The 20269-nt window shown below is 38.9% G+C and overlaps 1 protein-coding gene across 1 annotated transcript in view; it reads right to left on the reverse strand.

The window, feature by feature from the left end:
• Positions 1–11532, reverse strand: part of LOC113645514 (fibrinogen C domain-containing protein 1-like) — an 86515-nt gene extending 74983 nt beyond the window's left edge. Inside the window, exon 1 of the mRNA XM_027151157.2 lies at positions 10822–11532. Coding sequence (XP_027006958.1) covers positions 10822–10869 — 48 coding nt within the window. The 5' untranslated portion in view covers positions 10870–11532. The remainder of the gene's footprint in view (positions 1–10821) is intronic.
• Positions 11533–20269: the final 8737 nt, after the last annotated feature.

Consider the following 20269-nt stretch of genomic DNA (forward strand, 5'->3'; position numbering starts at 1 on the left):
CAACCTAATGTTTATTTTTATACAGGGATGAGCATGAGATTGAGTCTCAATGACTACATCAATAGTTCATAAATAAAAGTATACAGTATCCAGCTTATAACAGCCATTAATACCTACGATCATGTAAGAAAAGTGTGAGAAAATAATGTGAGACAAGAATCCAAAGCAGAAATCAATTAGCAAGTACACAGCAAGGCAACTGGAGGACGTGGAGTCATGAACATTCACTAGCTTGTGAATCTGTTATCATGTAACGTACGATGAACGCATGACCCCTTCCACTGCCTTGGGGTGTCCAGTTCAAAGAAAACAACCGTGTGAACCCTAAATATGATGGTTCGAACATCAATTCTCAAATTGATCAAACACCTCAGAGCCTCAGCTCATTTTACAATAAATCTGAGATTGGGCTTCCAATAAGTGGAAGTAAGGAGGCGGCTCTTCCTCAATAAGAAGCCTCATAAACTCGTTTACGAGTCCCAGAGCAAGTCACACAGCAGGGCAGCATCCATTCACTGTTCTGCCAAATATCCACAGTGCAATACCAGGGGATCATGCCAAAGTGTTTAAGGTCTGAAGAATAAACGCTCACCCAGACAGAGGGTTAAAGAAAAAGCAAATGGAAGAATTTTATCATCTGGGACATCAGATAGTGTGTTGAGTTACAGGGTCATCCGTTTTATTTACACACTCACTGCCCTTTCGGGTGTCACATTAAGAGGCTTTCAGGTACACACACACACACACACACACACGCATACACAGAAACACACACACATACAGAGAGAGAAACATACAGAGACAGAGATAATGTAATAACATTTACTGTTGAACTAATCCATTACACAAAATACAATCGCATTAATCCATAAAAAATTATTCAACTTCTCGTTGAAATAAAAGTAAGTAGCTGCTTCACTTAATGGGCTTTAACAAAGCGCTGCACCACCCTGCTGAGCTGTTTCTATTTTTCAACCCAGTAATAATACAATGCTGAATCACTTATTCTCATTTATTTTAGAATGGTTAGTTGTATTTTGCTGGAAATAATAGTAAAGTAATATCCTTTATATCACGGCGCTGCTGAATACTCAGTTCTGAACGTTTGGAAGCTGCTCATTCGTTTTCTATAACAGCAGCTTGGAGACTAGTAACAAACTTTATTTATTTATTTATTTATTTATTTTACATTTCTAATTGTTCAGGTGGTGACGTTTTCTGTGCGGAGACGATTTCCAGTGGTTTCCAGTGTCAGCACTTCATTATAACTTTAGGTTAACTTTAGGTTTTCCATTACAGTAAAGTCCTCAGGACAGAGAATTTGTCACTTTGTGGAATCTAAAATGGATCTAGAGAAGCATGAAAGATGGAATGACTGCTTAGATATGCTATTAGTAATAGCAGGATACTTCTGACATTGTACACCATTAAATGTAGATATAAATGGATAAAAAAAAAGTATGATGTAACATTCTAATTGTCCTGGTGTGTAACTTGTTTTGGTCTAGATAGAATCAACCACTTTCAGTATTTTCAGTAGCTGTTGATTACTCTCTCTCTCACTCATTTTCTACCGCTTATCCGAACTACCTCGGGTCACGGGTGTGTGTCTATCTCAGGCGTCATCGAGCATCAAGGCAGGATACACCCTGGACGGAGTGCCAACCCATCACAGGGCACACACACACACTCATTCATTCACACACTCACACACTACGGACAATTTTCCAGAGATGCCAATCAACCTACCATGCATGTCTTTGGACCGGGGGAGGAAACCGGAGTACCCGGAGGAAACCCCCGAGGCACGGGGAGAACATGCAAACTCCACACACAAAAGGCGGAGGCAGGAATCGAACCCACAACCCTGGAGGTGTGAGGCGAATACACTAACCACTAAGCCATAAATGATTATTGTATATTGTATTTATGTATATTATTTTTTCCATAACAACATGTCCTGTCATGTTTCATTCCTTGCTGTATTTGAAACCAATAAGCCATGTCTATTTGAGTTGATGGATTTTTGCAGAATAACAATAGTAACTTCAGTACTTCCACTGGTAGATGTCCGTCAGCCAAAATTATAAACCTTTGTTTCTTATGGGGGAAGTTGTAGCCTAATGGTTAAAGAGTTTGACTCCTAACCCTAAGGTTGTGGGTTCGAGTCTCGGGCCGGCAATACCACTACTGAGGTGCCCTTGAGCAAGGCACCGAACCCCCCCAACTGCTTCCCGGGCGCCGCAGCATAAATGGCTGCCTAATGCTCCGGGTGTGTGTTCACGGTGTGTGTGTTTACTGCTGTGTGTGTGCACTTTGGATGGGTTAAATACAGAGAACGAATTCTGAGTATGGAATTCTGAGTCGCCGTAAGTCACGTCACTTTTTTTTTGCCAAACTCCAACACAACCATTTCAGCATATCAAGAGAAAGGCAACGGTAAATCATCAAGTAGTTTACCATCCTGGACTAGTGTGTTTTGAAGCATTTTCAACACAGATGAAACAAAACTCTTTATGGTCATAGAACGCAGCCATTAATTGGTTTGTCCATACCCTGTTTTCCATCTCGGTGTCTATGGTCCCAAATGGTAGCTGTCAGACTATAAAAAAAAGTATTCTATCGTACAAGACAGGCTGAGTGTGACCAATTTATTTCCCTTCCCTTATTAGTATCTCAATCAGTGCTCCATTTTCTTGTCCTGTGAGATTTTTTTTTACAAATCGTTGAATGTTAGCCTTTTGCACTTCTTCTACATTTTCCCACAAAGGATACAACCCCTGCTGTGGCAGTTCTGCTATTGCTACTCCGTCCTTAAATCCCACCAGGAACCTCTCATGACATGTAAGACAGTTGACATAATATGAAAACATAAACCGAGTAGAAAAAAGGTCACGTAACCCAAACCGAGAGGACAGGACAGGGAACGTTGTGATACATTGTGTAGAAAGCTCTAGTTCTGTCTAGTTTAGTGGATGGAAAAGACCAGATGTGTTAAATTTGTGTAATCTGCACCCGGTCTTGTTTATAATTGTTCCCCTGAGCCTTATATAGCCGATTTCAATAATCGATTTCATTAAGCCACTAGACTATAGAAACAAAGCTTGAGATATTATTACCGTTTCCAAAGCTGTTCACATTCTGAGCCTGACATTGGGATGAAACGGTAATTGCACAAATGGGTCGTTTGCTGTAATAGTCTTGCCTCATACTGTATGATAGCACATTAAGTTCCAGGTAAATGAACACAAGTACAAAAACATGCATTCGCTGTCCTTGTGGATGGGCCATCTACGCTGACAGGATGCATGTCTCTCGGCACTGGTTTAGGTTTACATGGGATGGGAGATCAGACTAGGTTAGGAATCCCCAGTGACGCAAAGTACTTGCCTCCAGGACATGTTTATCAATGTACTGCTGATGCTCTGCCTGATCCATGGTCCCTGGAGAATGCTGAATGTTGCCCCAGAATTCATCTAATGACCTTTAAAGCTAAGGCAGTGAACCAGTTTGGAAAGACAGCTCTGTCTTGTTTAACCCACTCTATGGGGTCAGGAGAAACAGCATACAATGCAAATATAATGGTTGAGGTCCCATAATACGTCTTGTTTGGGGCAAGCCTAGGATTTGCAAGGATGTAGACGATGTATGCAGCAAACCAGACTCAAGCTGTAAAGTTTTAAAGCCATATGCCAGATTCTTCTATATAGAAATTCTAATTACTTTTGTTCTGTACATTCTGTACACAAATAAACCTCTGTTTCTGCCATTTCAAAGCCTTCCACCACAAAAGCGATTCAAAAGGGTTAAAAGCACTTAATGCTGTTGGTTTAGAAATGAAAACCAATAACAACATGTACTCAAAGATATCATTTTGGAAATTAGAACCCTTAACTATGCAAAGAACCACTGAGGATCCCTGATTTGTATACACAAGCTTCGGTTTTTCAAGACAAGTGAAACATTGTGGTCTTCACTGCTTCTTAAAAGATTTGTTGGACCAACAAGAAAGCTTCTGAGAAGAAAAGATAGCTCTTCATGCCCTGCAATCATTCTCCTGTGAGTTCTGCCTTTGTTCGGTATGAGTCAGATTTTGTCTCCTCTATTCCCTCACACTACTATAATGGATATTTAACATGCACAGCAACAGTGGAGCAAAAGCCGTCCATAAGCCGGAGACTCTGGAAACGGTGAGATTTCACACTCCTCCACAATCTGTCAGCTAAAACCAAAACCCTAAGTCGTAGTATTATACACACAGGCCTTGTTTAGGGTAGAGATGAGAGCTGAGACCCATCATTCTTACCCATAGTCGAGCCAGAAAATCCTAAGGCATTAAATATGCATAAATGATTCACAGTGAAATTCTAAAAACTTGACAAAAGAATTTAAATCGAAATGTTTGAGAATGTGGGGGCACGGTGGCTTAGTGGGTAGCACGTTCGCCTCACACCTCCAGGGTTGGGGGTTCGATTCCTGCCTCCGCCTTGGGTGTGTGGAGTTTGCATGTTCTCCCCGTGCCTCGGGGGTTTCCTCCGGGTACTCCGGTTTCCTCCCCCGGTCCAAAGACATACATGGTAGGTTGATTGGCATCTCTGGAAAATTGTCCGTAGTGTGTGAGTGTGTGAGTGAATGAGAGTGTGTGTGTGCCCTGCGATGGGTTGGCACTCTGTCCAGGGTGTATCCTGCCTTGATGCCTGATGACGCCTGAGATAGACACAGGCTCCCCGTGACCCGAGGTAGTTCAGATAAGCGGTAGAAAATGAATGAATGTTTGAGAATGTGGACTTTCCATCTGACCGTCCACTCCCACACACGTGAAAGTAAAAACTGCCTCTCCCATGACTTTTCAAAGGGGTCGCACAACATCTTATTCTTATTACCTTAACACCTTGCTAAAATGTGTCCTGAAGTGCTTTAAACAAACAGGTTTAAATACGACTCGCATTTCCATTTTATTGTTATGTGAATTGCCATCCAGGAATAATCCCTAAGCATGAAACAACCAAGTGTAAAGATTCTAAAAACTGGTCAAATATATTTTGACATGCTATCTAGTATGATCTTCTATAGTGTTGGACATCTGTGGTCTGTTGGTTTTCATTTATTTATATGTTTTTAACATCTACCAATTTTTTTTTTACTTAAAATGTGGAACAACAATCATTTTTAATTTTCTGTCGATTCCATGAAGGTTTTCTCATGAAAACATTTGAAATTCACATTAAAGCAGACGGTATGTCTAATACTGATAGGAGCTGAGCCAAGAAAGATATTGGCAACCCTCTGTCATTCTGTCACCGACTGGATTCATCCAAATAACAGGCTGAAGCGAGTTGCCACAGCTCATCCTGCTTAATATAAGACATATTGTAAGAACGTACCGTGAGAGCATTTTCTCTCAGCTCATCTGTGATTCACTTTCTAACGCCGCTGTTCCGAGGCTCACCGGTTCTTCGCTTCTCAAATCCATTATACATGTGAGCCTCTGTGCTCGCCGAGAGCAGAACAAAATTGCAGGGTCTGCCATGAACCATTCATTCATGTCATTATTGGAACTTCATGCCATGACCATTTCAAGGCGAGTTTATATCCAAAGTGCATAAGAACTATTCATGCACTTATGGCACTTTGCAGACGGTTCAGAACATACCAGGACACAGAACTACCCAGTCATGCATACGCACTTATTATTAGCATTACACACTGGGGGCTTCATGCTGTGAAAAGTCTTTAATTGGATTTGGCTATTTTCTTCAAGTCTGCCTGAATACAGCTTATAAAGTGCTTTCTGTCATTTCTGCATGGAATTCAAAGTAAATATGTGCTAAAAAAAACTCCAGGGTTTCTTTTGTCTGCCAATCTGGAGACTGAACTGACTAAAAATGTTGCTTGCACCAGAGAGATGCGATGGTACGGAAAGCAGATGGCAATCGTCTCCAACGTCTCAAATGTCTTCTGCCAAAGCTGTGAATATGTTTTTTTTTTTTGTTTTGTTTTGATTTGTTTGTTTGCTTTTTTTCAGTGAAAACGAATATTTTTATATACAATTTAATTCTCTTGTCTAAAGTTGCATATAATAAGTGAAGATAAAAATGAGTGCAAAGAATAAAATTTTAATTGTACGATCCAGATTACAGACTTTCGTTGACTACAGAGTGGACAGTATTTTTATTTATACTTTATTCTTATTTAAAATCAATATTTAGGTCAGTAATTAAAGTGTTTGTTTAAATTAGCAGTACGTTTAAAGTAAAATAGCTACTTTATTTATCTAGCGCTCTAAATCCTTGAGAAAACCAGGAATAGAGGTGTTTCCTATATCTCAGGCTTGAATTACTCATACGGTGGAGGATTTATCAGGTGACATCTCCAAACCTGAAAAATCAACCAATTTATCATCTGATGTAAATGAAACAGAAGCTGAACTCAGGTCTAACCTTCATCCTTACACAGCTGTAATAGATTAAGCAAGTAAAATCCGTCCTGCGGTGAGAAAGATCCTTTCTGTAAAAGGCCACCAGCTCATGTTTCTCTGAATCACAGACCCTAATTTTTTTTTTTTACCCTTTCTAACAAGCACAAATCTCACTGACTGTGAGCTCACTGTTTCGTCCAATCAGACACAACTGGAAAATCATGACAATATGTCCAGAATAAAGGATTTCAAAATGCATCGATCAAACACTGAGTAACACTTGAGTATATCACAAACGGCCCGACTCTCCTGAAGAAGGATTTTATTAATAAACACCAGGCAGCCAGATGAATTCGCGCTGATTAATTAGCAAGCCCTGAAATAACGTATGCTGTGTAAAACAGGAGCAGGTTGTAAGATGAGCAGGTGCAAGGCACTGTGTGTGTGTCACTTGGAAGAAGTAAGAGTTCATTTAAAAGAAAAAAAAAAGAAAAAACCCTGACTGGCGATGCAGACATGACACACAGTGGTATAACGACATACTGTAGCTCAAAAGGATGTCACCGAAAAGCAAAATGATGCCTCATACGGTCCAGCGTGATGAAAATCCATCCAGATCTTTACAGCACATTACAGCGAGTGAGAAACTGTAAATAACAGTAGAATTATTTTTAATTAAACTGCCATCAAGAGACAAACAAGCATCAATGCAGAAAGTAAAATGCTTTAAAATTCTCTTATCGGAAGTGACCATTTCATTCTCAGATCGTGTGTGTGTGTGTGTGTGTGTGTGTGTGTGTGTGTGTGGCTACAAAAATTAACCTGTGTAATTTCACTACACCCAATTGTGGATGAACTATTTACAGCATTTGGAAGATGTCCTTATATCCAAAGCAACTTACATTATCTCATTTTTATACAACTGAGCTATTGAGGATTAAGGGCCTTGCTCAGGGGCCCAACAGTGGCAGCTTGGTGGACCTGGGATTTGAACTCACAACCTTCTGATTGGTAGCCCAACACCTTAACCACTAGGCTACCACATGCCCATTTATTAAGGCTAGATGATACATCATGAACTAAACACATGGGTAGTGAGTGATACAGTAGTGCTACACTACACGTAGTGATGATACAGTTACAGCTGATACGGATCCCACCACCTCCACACACATCCCAGTGCGTTTCATTCCATTTTTTTTTCTTCCTCTAGGTCTATAATGCGTCTATTATTAAGGTTTTTTTATGATATTTTTAGCATTTTTACTGAAGTTGAGAACCCCTGATTTATGTGTTATGTGTATGTACAGTCACTGAGCACTTTATTAGGTACACTGTACTAATACTGAGCCTCTGTTTGCTCTCAAAACAGCCTCTTGACATGGATTCCACAAAATATTGAAACATTCCCTTGAGACCGAGGTCCATGTTGACACATCGTGCAATTCATGCAGATTTTTCATGTGCAATTTCAATCTGTGTCTCTCTACTTCTAGCACATCCCAAACATGTTCTAATCATATCCATGAAAATAGCCTGAGACGACTTTTTCTTTGTGACATGGTTCGTTATCATGCTGGAAGTAGCCATTAGAAGATCGTGGATATAAAGGTATTAACATGGTCAGCTCAAATAGTCTGTGGCATTCAAGCCATGACTGAATGGGCCTGAAGTGCTCACCATTACACCACCTCCACCAGCCTGGACTGTTGACTGAAGACAGATTGTGTCCATGGATTCATGCTGCTGGTGCCAAATTCTGACCGTACCATCTGTGTTCCTCTGCAGAAATCCAGATCTGTCAGACCAGGATGCGTTTTTCTGTCTTCAACTGAAAAGTTTTGATGAGTCTGTGCCCACTGCAGCCTCAGCTTTTTGTTCTTCGCTGACAGAAAAGGATTCTGAAGTGATCTGCTTTTGTAGCCCATCCACATCAAGGTTCAACGTGTTGTACGTTCTGAAATGCTCTTCTGCTCACCGCAATTGTTTATCTGCGTTACTGTAGCCTTTCCGTCAGCACCCCACCAGTTCGACCGATCTCTTATCAACAAAGCATTTCCATCCTCAGAACTATGTCTCACTGAAGACATTTACATTACTGCCATTCTGATTACACTGTAGAAACTGTTATGTGTGGACATCCCAGGAGATCTGCAGTTACAGAAATAATAATACCAACCTGTCTGGCTCAAACAGTCATGACAAAATCATTGAGATCTCATTTTTACCCGACATTCTGATGGTTGACGTGAATATTACCCAAAGCTGTTGCCCCATATGTGCAGGATTTTACACATCGCACTGCTGCCGCACGATTGGCTGATTAAATAATTGAATGAATGGGTAGGTGTACAGGTGTTCCTAATCAAATGCTCAGTAAGTGTATAATTGGTTATCGATGAGCTATGCAAACTCAAAAAAAAACTTCCATTAGAAAATAGTGGAAATATATTAATGAAATGAAATGAAAAGAGGGACATGGAAGCCTTTATTATCAACACGTATACATTAAGGCACGGTGGAATTCTTTTCTTCACATATCGTAACTAAGGAGGTTGGGGTCTCCTTAGCACGGGGCAGCTATAAAATAGCACCACTGGAACAGGGAGGGTTAAGGGCCTTGCTCAGGGGCACAACAGTGGCAGCGCTGGGGCTTGATCTCTGATCCTCCAATCACCAACCCAGAGTCTTAACCACATGAGCCACTACTTCCCCACAGTGGGGCATTAATTACTGCCAATTACGGTTTTATTATCATCTGAAAATATTGTTTGAGAAAAAAGTCACTCAAATGTAAACTAACACCTGGTTTTAAATATTTGTTAACACTTTGGTTTCGCACCTGTTACAATAAAGAAATAAAGAAATAATTTTATGTTTTGTTATCTTTAAGATGAGGCACGCTGTTTGCACACACTGCTCGGGTAGCACTGCTTTGTCGATTTAAAGCAGTGTCGAATTAAATATTCGCCGCCGATTTAACACATACAGTGGCGAATTTACTCTTTAGGTGTCAAATCAGTACTCGGGGAGTTCGTCTTGTATCATTTGTGAGTAAACTTATCAGACTTCCTTGGGGTTACTAAAGGGTTACTAAATTATGTAAAATACCCACAAACCCGTTTTTAATAAGAAGCCACTTTACACTTTAGTCTAATGTCTAGTCTTTACACTTTAGTCTAATGTCTAGTCTTTACACTTTAGTCTAATGTCTAGTGGGCTTGGAATATCGACAATATCGACAACATAAAATATCGTTTATAAGGATTGATCTGAACGCTTATTCTGAATAAAAAATAATCCTAAACACATATCACCATTTAAACGGATGTACAACGATTTTCCAATTTTTCAGATAGATAGATACATGGATGAACAGATACATTTTACACATGGTTAAAAGTTAAATCTTTAAACTTGTTACTTATTTACATGCTAAACATTAAGGTAGCAAACTGTATTGTAACTTTCACCTGGAAACATAAATCTAGTGTACTAATTGGATATTAACGACCACTGATGTACCTTAAGGCTTATCATGTGCAGTTTCCCAGGTAATAAATATAATAAATATGGACTACAGGTACAGAGCAGGTACCTGTGCTGGTTGGACCCCAGCGACAAGGATCAGTACAGATTGATACCTGTATTTCTAAGAATGTATGTTGGACTTAACTGGGATTAACTGCCGTGAATCTACACAAAATAATCCATTCTGTGTATTTTGTAACATTGAAGTGAAAAAACAGAAACTAGCACTTCAGGTTCAGGTTCAGGTTCAGATTGAAATTCATTCACCGTACCTCGGACCTGGACTTGGACGTCTATCGAGTCGGTGCTGGCCAACAGGTCATATGTTGGATATTTCTGCTCTAAAAAGTAACTAGAGATCAAATCTGTTCATATTAGAGGTACGAATAAAGAAATACATATTATAGGTATGAATTAAAAGCGAACCACTCCAAGACTAGGAAAGGTAGAGGTTAGTACCCTTATTTCTTAGCGTCTCCAGAGAAGTAGAGTAGAGTGAATTTCATGATGTGATGTGAATGCAGAAAGCACAGCATCTGGATCTCATATAAAACGTCTCACCTGTGTAAAACCTTCATTTTTAATTTTTTTTTTCTTTCAGTTTACTTTTCCATATTATATCCATAATAATAATTGGAGAACGGAATACACATTCACGGCTATGCTAGAAGTTTGAAACATTCCCGATGATCCATACCTGGCGATGAGGAGTAAGCAAAAATATGTCAGATATCTTTAGTGATTAATCTCACCCTGAAGGGAAACTATATAAAAGGTAATCCAATAAGAACCCAATATGAGTTGAAAGAATGATGCTGTTTAAATGAGAATAAGGAGTGTAAAATGGCTGTGTCTCATTTCACTCTGTCTACCTGAGCCTTGTGCTGCGGTCCGTCTTCGAGCTCCGTGACGCTGTTCATGATGTTTGATCTCCTTCACCAGTATTCTCAGACAACAACCTGCAAAAATCCAAGATTTGTCCTCACGGACTGTAAATATATCCTGCTTTGCTTAATCCCTCCATCAACACACAGTTCTAGTTGGTTTCTAGGAGGATGTGAACTACTTCAGCACCACACACACGTCCACCAAGAGAGCTGTTGAACCTGCAGCAGATCTGATACACTCATTTGAGAGAGAGAGAGGAAAAAAAACACTTAAGGTGACTTCTTACTCGCAAAAACTCACAAGACGTGTGCTGAAAAAATGTCGGGAGAGAATAAAAAGAAAACAACATCAATCGTTATCAGTTGTGTGATGCGAGTGGTGCTGAATTTGGTGATGCGAGTGGTGATGCGAGTGGTGCTGAATTTTGGTGATGTGAGTGATGCTGAATGTTGGTGATGCGAGTGATGCTCCTGAAAAAAAAAAAAAATCTTCCTCGAAGGAAACTTCCTTCTGTCCTTTAACGTGATGAGAAGATCAAATAGGTTAAAAAGAGCGAAATGTCGGTATTCTGGTAAAAATATGTATCCACAGTAGTGTTGCAGCTCGTATTAATCCTGTAGCGTCCATGCGAATATGTGGAGTCACTAAAATGTGTCTGTCTCACATCACACTCAGCGTCTCTGTAGTGTGTCTCTGCTGAGCTAAAGCGCCGCTTTACAAACGAGAAGCAGCACAGGGTTGCCAGATTGGAGTCGTGGTTGCCAGGTATAAATAAACGCAGTTGCGGGTAAAAAGGGGAAAAAAAAGCGCAAAACATTCCTAGCATTCCGATGTATGTAATAATACATTATTGATGATAATATAATGATAATTCATTCACATGGCTGAATAAATAACAGAGAATACAAATAAGCTGTGGGTTAAAGCAAAAAAGCATGCCATGCATAATTAAACTTAATAATACTTAAAATACTTTTTCACAGTTTTTAAAATATTGGTCTCCAAGAATTGTTTAGTTTAAGATTAGTTTTTGTTTTTTTTAACATCTCAGTTTGTTGCTACCTTCAAATCTGGCTGTGATTGAAATGACATTAACATTTAAGGTTTTTGGCATTTGGCAGATTTGCTAATCCAGACTCGCTTTCAGATGTGCTTGGAAGCGTCTATCAGTAAATACATCCTGATACTGGTTCACTAGGTCAAGGACTAAAAATACTATCAGCCTAAATACTCTGTTGGAGAGGTAATATAGTATAGTAAGAAATACATTCAGGGAAAGCAGGTTTGTTTTTTGTTTTTTGTAAATGATTATTTAGAAAAATATGATCTTTGGATGTCATTTGAAGACAGACGATGACTGAGCTGTTCAGACATCCATGTGAACTTCATTCCACCTAGTTGCCAGAACAGAAAAGAGTCTTGATGCATACTTTCCTTGTATCCTTAGAGATGTTGATACTATCAAGAAGTGCATAAGATTTGGAGGGTGCAAGGTGCAGTGTGGGGTGTGATAAGGGATGTGGAGTTTGCTTTATGTTTGTCATCTTGTAGATTGATAGCAAGAATATTTCCCATATCACAACATCCCATCACTGATTATTACCCTAGAATACCAAATCTCCTTATCGTGTCTTATTCTTTACTTGTACAGGATTGTAAATGGCTCTTTGTTAGCTATCATCATCACTACCCCAAACTATCATTATATATACATACTGTATATAAGTGACTGGTGTGTAATGGTCCTGTTGCTGCCTTTCCACTCCAGGGTCTCCAGTTTGATCCTAAGTCCAGTTCACTGTCTGTGTTTAGCTTCTGTTTATGCATCCAGATGGGTTTCCTCCAGGTTCTCTGGTTTCTCTTAACTGTTCCTACGTGTGCCTGACTATTCATGGTACTGTAGTAGAAACCACCACAACCCTGACCATGAGAAAATACTTCCTGAAGATGAATAAACAAGTTACTGTGAAAGCATGAATGTTGGTTGCACTAGCAGATCAATTTCCAGAGTCTTACTGTATTTGTGGATGTGTGGCTCACAGGGTGGTAAATATAGCACATGACAACTGTTCATTTCAATTAAACAAGTCTAATTCATTGAATTATGAATAACAGTCAAGTCAAGAGAGATCTTATCCAATCTGGCAACCCAGTGACTTTTTCAGCAAAGCAGCTGTAACACTAATAATCCCTACAGTGTTTTATAGGTACAGTACAGATTGATTACCTTGCTGTGGACAGCTACCAACAAAATTCTCCTGCTTTGATTTTGTTGAACTAACACTTTTATTACTGCTATAATGTTGACTTAATATCACCTTTGCTGACAATTATTTTTACGTGCTTGGGCACAAGAATGGAATAACACTGCATGTCATCGTGTCATTCAATACGAGACTCCTGATTTAATATGTCTGAGTATCAAAGAATACATTCCACATGCTGCATAATAAAGTAGGCTATTCATTATAAATTATGTCTTATATTATTTGAGGTGGAATAAACATTAAAACTTAATCAAGCCTACGCTCCCTCCCACACTTTCTTTTTATTCTGAATCAAGAGAGACTACCATGGCTAAAGAAAAATGTATGAAACCCTAAGAAAATGTATTATATTAAAACGTCATCCTTTTGTATCATATTTCACCATATTTTACTTTTTTCACAAGAAGGAGGGGAAAAAAATCACAGGATTTGATGATTCATTCAAATACAGAAAAACAACCAGAAATAGAAATAGATTTGATTAGATTTAATTCAGCCATGTGTTTCTTTGTAAATGCCATTAAAAATCCAAACAGACCAACATTTTATCAATGCCTTACTGTATAAGTGTTGGACTATACTTAACTACATGTCCTGTCATTATTTCAGGATTGAGAAGCTTAATTGAATCCGAGCTCGATCTGGAATGAAACTAATCTTATTAATAACCTAGGATTGAGTGATGACAGGTAGATTGTGTGTGTGTGTGTGTGTGTGTGTGTGTGTGTGTGTGTGTGTGTGTGTGTGTGTGTGTGTGTGTGTGTGTGTGTGTGTGTGTGTGTGTGTTTTACATTTTTATATGTGATATAAATTTTACATGAAATATTTATGTAAATAAGGCATTAGTATGCATGCATTCATACATGTGTTGTGGTATCATTCAGGGAGGTGTGCATATCTAAATGATGGAATATATGATGAAATAGTCTTTCAGATGAGAGTTAAATGAATGAAGAGCTAAAAAAAGACCAACATCACAAGTTTAACTTAAAAAATATATCCAAATAAAATAATTACAAAACCTCCCCTAGTTTCCTCCTATCATAGTAATTGGATTAGCTCTGAATTTCCCCTAGATGTGTATGATACAAGCAAGTCAAGTCAAGTCAATCAAGTCTAGAAGCTTTTAGCGTTATTTCAACCATATACTGTATAGCTGATGCAGTACAACGCTTCTCCAGGACCGTGGTGCTACATAAGACAACCAATAGCAAGGTCAAACCATTCGCTTTTATTCTTTTACTCTCTCACTCACTCACTCACTCACTCACTCACCCACTCACTCGCTATATCACTCACTCACTCTCTCACTCACTCATTCACCCACTCACTCACTCACTCACTCTCTCACTCTCTTACTCACTCACTCTCTCACTCACTCACTCACTCACTCACTCTTTCACTCACTCACTCACTCTCTCTCTCTCACTCACTCTCTCACTCACTTCCTCACTCATTCACTCATTCACTCAAACACTCACTCACTCTCTCACTCACTCACAGCGAATAGCGCAATTAGTGCATCAATAAGCTGTTTGTCAGACGTGTGTTAGATCTCACAGTCTTTCCTTCTCACATACATATCCAAACACAATATTCCTGCCTCCCTCATTATTTAGATTGATATATCATAGATTTAAATCATGCTGATGTTGTACATTCTTTCATATTGCAGCTTCTTTCATCCAGACAGCTTGATTGCCAATTACCCATCATCTTCCCCCAGAGCAGTGTCCTCCATCGTCTAACTCACAAACACACAGAGAGAGAGAGAGAGAGAGAGAGAGAGAGAGAGAGAGAGAGAGAGAGAGAGAGAGAGAGAGAGAGAGAGAGAGAAATTTAAGTCTGTAGGATATTAACCACAAAGAATGATTACAAATAAAACAAATGAAAAGCTGAGGAAGAAGCAGTGGTTACATCGCATTAGTCGGCTCAGACAGGTCAAGGTGAAAGAAAATAATTTCAAATTATATTTCTGTTGAATTTGAAGAAAGTGTTTCAAACAGAATCCCCAGGAGCGCAAAACACATTACTTTGTTACCTTGTTATGCACAAAGTTTCCAAAGAAATTGAAGTTTAACTTAACTAAGTCTTTCATCAGCTCTGCAAGCAAAGTGCTATTATATATACATATATACCTTATCATTCGTCTTTGGTAACTGTTTTATCTTAGACAGGGACACATTAAGTCCAGAGCCTGACACAGAAATACTAGGTGTGTGAGCCAGGAATACGCCCCAGGTAGAGTATATCACAGGATACTACACACACACACATATGGAAAAATATCACCTGGTATTTTCCTGTTTAAGCTTAGACAAAAATTTACCAAGTGATGTCACGTGAAAATTAAAAATTAGCACAACATGGACTTGTGACATATCAAAACACTCAGCTCAATGTGGGAAACTTCCTCAAGAGTATACGGATGACGTCACATCACATGCTCGTCTCCACGTACCTCCAAATGTTTTGGCACCCTGGCTTTCTGTCTACTTGCTTCCAAAAGTAACACCGACCCTTATGTCCACTCGCCTCCACAAAGCCCCGGCCTTTGCAAATACCTGCACAGTCAAAGCCAGCATCAAAGTCTGTCGCGACGAACTTTACAAATCTAGTTAGATTTATTTTGGTTTGGTTGTTTTTCTTTTTTGCACTTTTTTGTGTAAAGACATGAATATGTGCTTGAAAATCCTAGTAGATCAACACTTTCTGCCTGTCTCGCACCACCAACCACACCACAATTAGTCACAGAGATCACACATTTTCCCCATTCTGATGTTTGATGTGAACATTACCGTAGCTGAAGCTCTTGTCCTGTATGTACACGAGTTTATGCACTGTGCTGCTGCTACGTGATTGGCTGGCTGGATAACTGTATGAACGTACAGGTGTACAGGATAGATTGATACTTCATGCTAATCTGACCTACACGAGTGCTAAAATAAAAAAAGTGAGGTTATATAGGAAAACGGTTATGTTTTCTATTGACTTAGACATTTCTATTTACATATTTTATATGTTTTTCCTTTACTGCTTTGTAACAAAAGAGTATAAAATGCACTTCCCCTTTTCATCATTTGAGTTCCAATCATCGTGTATTTTGATGTCATATTAAAGTTTCATGAATTAGACATCGTTCCTTCATGTGAACATCCTTCTGTGAGCTCAAGTCTCCGCTCACTTCTACGCAACATTGATGACTAAGGTTCTTTATTGTTCTGTTTTGTTTTTTTTGTCTACTAATATTATTGATTCTAACATGATTCTATTTCACTGCATACAGATTACATTACATCCATCATCTTCTTCAGCCAATGAGTTTACAATATTCTGTTACTGTGTTTTAAGTGTTTACTGATTGGCTTAGCAAATTATAAACAGTAACTTCTAAAATTCTAGATGTTACTGTTAAAAATACAAAAACATATATACTGTACATGCATTAACGATTCGCTGGAATCGATTGCTGTTAGACAGAAAAGTCGATAAAGTATGATGTATCGCATGCTGTTGCAGGAAATCAAATATCGGTTTGAGCCTCGTATTAACGTTCATGCATTGTCCAGAACTATTCAGAGGGAAATGGTGGCAAATTTACGGTCTGTTGGCTCGACTGACACCCGGGAGAATCGGAGCTCTGCTTCAAGTGAGAACATCACAAAGAGAGATGGATGTGGCTGCAAACCTGTGAAACACACACCTGCTCTAACCGCAGCTATTGTCACATCTTTGACTACAAGAGAAGACACTGGGCAGATACAAGCACAGACACGGTACATCACAGATACCTAACAGGTATAGACTAATATTAGAACAGATACAGACCTAGACAATAAGCAGCTTATCAGAAATCCAGATGTAGACTAATTAGCAAATAAAGTTGACAGCATCGAGGAAAAAACTCTCTGAGATGACATGGGGAAAAAACTTTCAGAGGAACCAGATTCCGAAGCTTTTCTACAGTACGTGGCACCGGATAATTAGATAGCAAATCATTTTCCTTCTGCAGGTCTATACTGGAAAGTTTTGAAAATATCTGCAGGACAAGTACAAGAGATTCTTTATGATTACAGCAGCAGTTCTTACCCACTCAGGGAAAAGCATTCTCAGAGAAATAACTCACGGTTAATAAGCCATGAAATGTTTAAGAGAGATGACAACGACATACTTGCGAAAGCCTCAACCATTTCCTGACCATTTCAGATATTCCATCACTCTTAATGAAAGGCGATTGGGAATAAAAGCGAGTCAAAGACAAAGAATCAGGAAGTATTCACAGGAGAGATGTAACAGTTAGGCATAATGGACCATAATCAAACGTAATCCAGTGTCTTAGAGGACACGGAGTATAGAAAGAATAAAGGGGCACTGATATTAATTACGGGTTTTAACATTGCCGATGAATTGATTTATTCTTTTTTAGTTAGAAATCTACGGTTATAAGGAAGCTTCAGTTGAAATTTGGAGAGATCAGGATGACTTAATTCAATATTTGTGCCCCCAGATATTAACCCCCAACCATCCACCCTGCACTTCCTTTGCTAGCAGAGGTTGCTGTCTCCTAAGTACTGTTCTTGTTCCCTCATTAATTTTTGGTGTGGCTGATGGGTGACACACTTTCTACTCAGTAGTTGCGAAGTCTTGCCAATGCTTCTGTACCGTTTTTCCTATTTCTTTGTTTCTTTCTTGATTTTGCCTTTGGATTGTTATTTTGCCTGTGATACAGTACATAGACGTGTATCTCTTTAATGGCTATTTTGGTAACTCGATTTAGACTTGCATCAAAAGTGGATGGATTTTTTCGTTCATTTCCAAAATATACAAAATCCAGTGGCCTAATCTTTAGCACCACAACACTAACCAAGCAGTTACCATGTCACTGAATTGTGCAGTACTACACATATCTGGCTTAGAATGCTACATATCTAACACTAGCACTCCTCATATGACTTTTTTGTCACATCTTTTATGCGCATCTCGAATCAGAACCAGAAAACTTTCTGGCAGGTTTTCTAAAAAATACAATCATTCATATTCAGCTAACTCAACGCTGTATGCCAGTTAGTTAGTGAGATAGTTAGTTAGTTGGTTAGTTAGTTAGTTAGTCACTTCTAATAATGTGGGCAGTGGAGGCTCAAGCGTTTAAGCCTCTGGGTTACTGTTCAGATGATCAGGGTTTAAGCTCCAGCACGGCCAAGCTGCCATTGTTGGGCCCTTGAGTAGGGCCCTTAACGCTCACTGTTCCAGGGGCATTGTATCATGGCGCTGAACCTGTTCTCTGACCCCAACCTCCAAATACTGGCATATGTAGAGAAATCTTTATTCAAATCTTTATTCTTTATTCAAATCTTTATTTGTCCCCCAATGGGGCAATTCATTGTGCAACAGATAGTGAACAAATCACACACAATCACACACACAACAACAATACAGAAGATTGCAGGCATACTTAAAATAATAAAAACAATAAGCAAACATTAAATAATTAAGTTATCTATAGTTCTTTGTAGAATTGAGAAGCAGAATGGCTGCAGGGACAAAAGACTGTTGGTTCTGGGTTTTGGGAGTTTAAAGCATAATCCCGATGGCAACATCTGAAATTCAGCCCGTAAAGGATGAGAATTATCTGACAAGATAGACTCAAACCTCCTTAATATCTGCTTCTGATTAAGTTCTTCCAGACCTTTCTGCCTAGAACCTGTGATGCTGCTGCTCACCTTAATTAACCTCGAAAGGGAGGTTTTTTTTTGTTTTACAGTAATGGACCCATATACTAGCAGATTAAGGAGAAGGTAATAAGAAAGACATTCACTGTGCTTTAATGGACATGTGACAAAATAAAAAGTCTCTCTACTTAGTTATGTTAGTCACTGATATCAATGACATTTATCTACAATGTAGAGTAAGAGTGTTTCTTTAAAAATGGACAGTGAATGGGATTTTGACATTCAAAATGCTTGCTTATGTTCATAGCGTCAAAAAAAAGCGGATCCAGTCTCGAATCATGTACTGAACGAGGCTTTAAGTCATCACCGATGTCAATACATTAAAACAACCCAAGCATTGAAAAAAGAGCTTCACCGGAAAGACCTCTACCTTTTTGACACACACTTTGAAGTTGCCAAAGCCAGCATAACATCCCTGCTGTGCACCAACCATCTCCTGTCCATTTCATTGACTCTTTGGATTATCGTTTCAGTAAACCTCACACACAATGATTCGTCTCTCTCTCTCTCTCTCTCTCTCTCTCTCTCTCTCTCTCTCTCTCACTCTCTCTCTCTCTCAGGTTAAATGGCACAAATTGCTCTGTGATAATAATGCTAATATAAGGTCAATGAAATCATCATTAAAATTAATCCATAATTAACAACCACACGTGTCAAACGAACATGTTTCTTAATCCGTTAATTAGATTTCATCTATTCGGTAGGATTATTTCGATAAGGATCATGCATTTTTCCATTTTCGACTAAAAACAATTTGCCACCTTCGAGATTAGGGATTTAAATCAGTTAAGAAACAAAAACGTCATAAAATAATTTTTATTCCCAATGTCTATTCATTTTATTACTATAGCAAGATCGTTTGACTTAAATGTACGATTTCTGAACTTGGGATATGTGGATAATGCCGTACATGTATTTTATAAATAAATGTCAATTATTAAATGGCAAATTCTAAACTGCTATTACTGTCTGACATCCACACAAAATGCATGAATGCATCACACACATTGATTTAGCTGTACAAAATAGTGCAATGGTTTATTTTGCAAAACTGCTCTGAAATGAATTCCTGACTATGTTACTGCTCCAAACAGATGGCCAGTCAGTCCAACATTTCATTTCCTCTCACTTCCTAACATAGTGACATGGTTCAGATGTGTTTAGATCTGGAATAAATCAGAAATGTGGCCTGATTGGAGCACTGACATCTCGACCGAGGAACTATTCACAGTATGTCATTCAACTACACCGTACTACGTAACTACAGCATCTGCTGGGACTGCACTGTTCATTCACTTTTTGAGAAAGACATCTAATCCAATCCAATCCAATCTAATCCAATGTATCAATCCTAGAGCTCTAGTTCTAGTATAATATTGTACTAGACTAACGCAGCTCCTCAGTATTCTCACGAGGCCTCCAGTGTAAGCAGAGGG

The sequence above is a fragment of the Tachysurus fulvidraco genome, chromosome 14 (genome assembly GCF_022655615.1).
Source record: "Tachysurus fulvidraco isolate hzauxx_2018 chromosome 14, HZAU_PFXX_2.0, whole genome shotgun sequence".
Taxonomy (NCBI): Eukaryota; Metazoa; Chordata; class Actinopteri; order Siluriformes; family Bagridae; genus Tachysurus; species Tachysurus fulvidraco.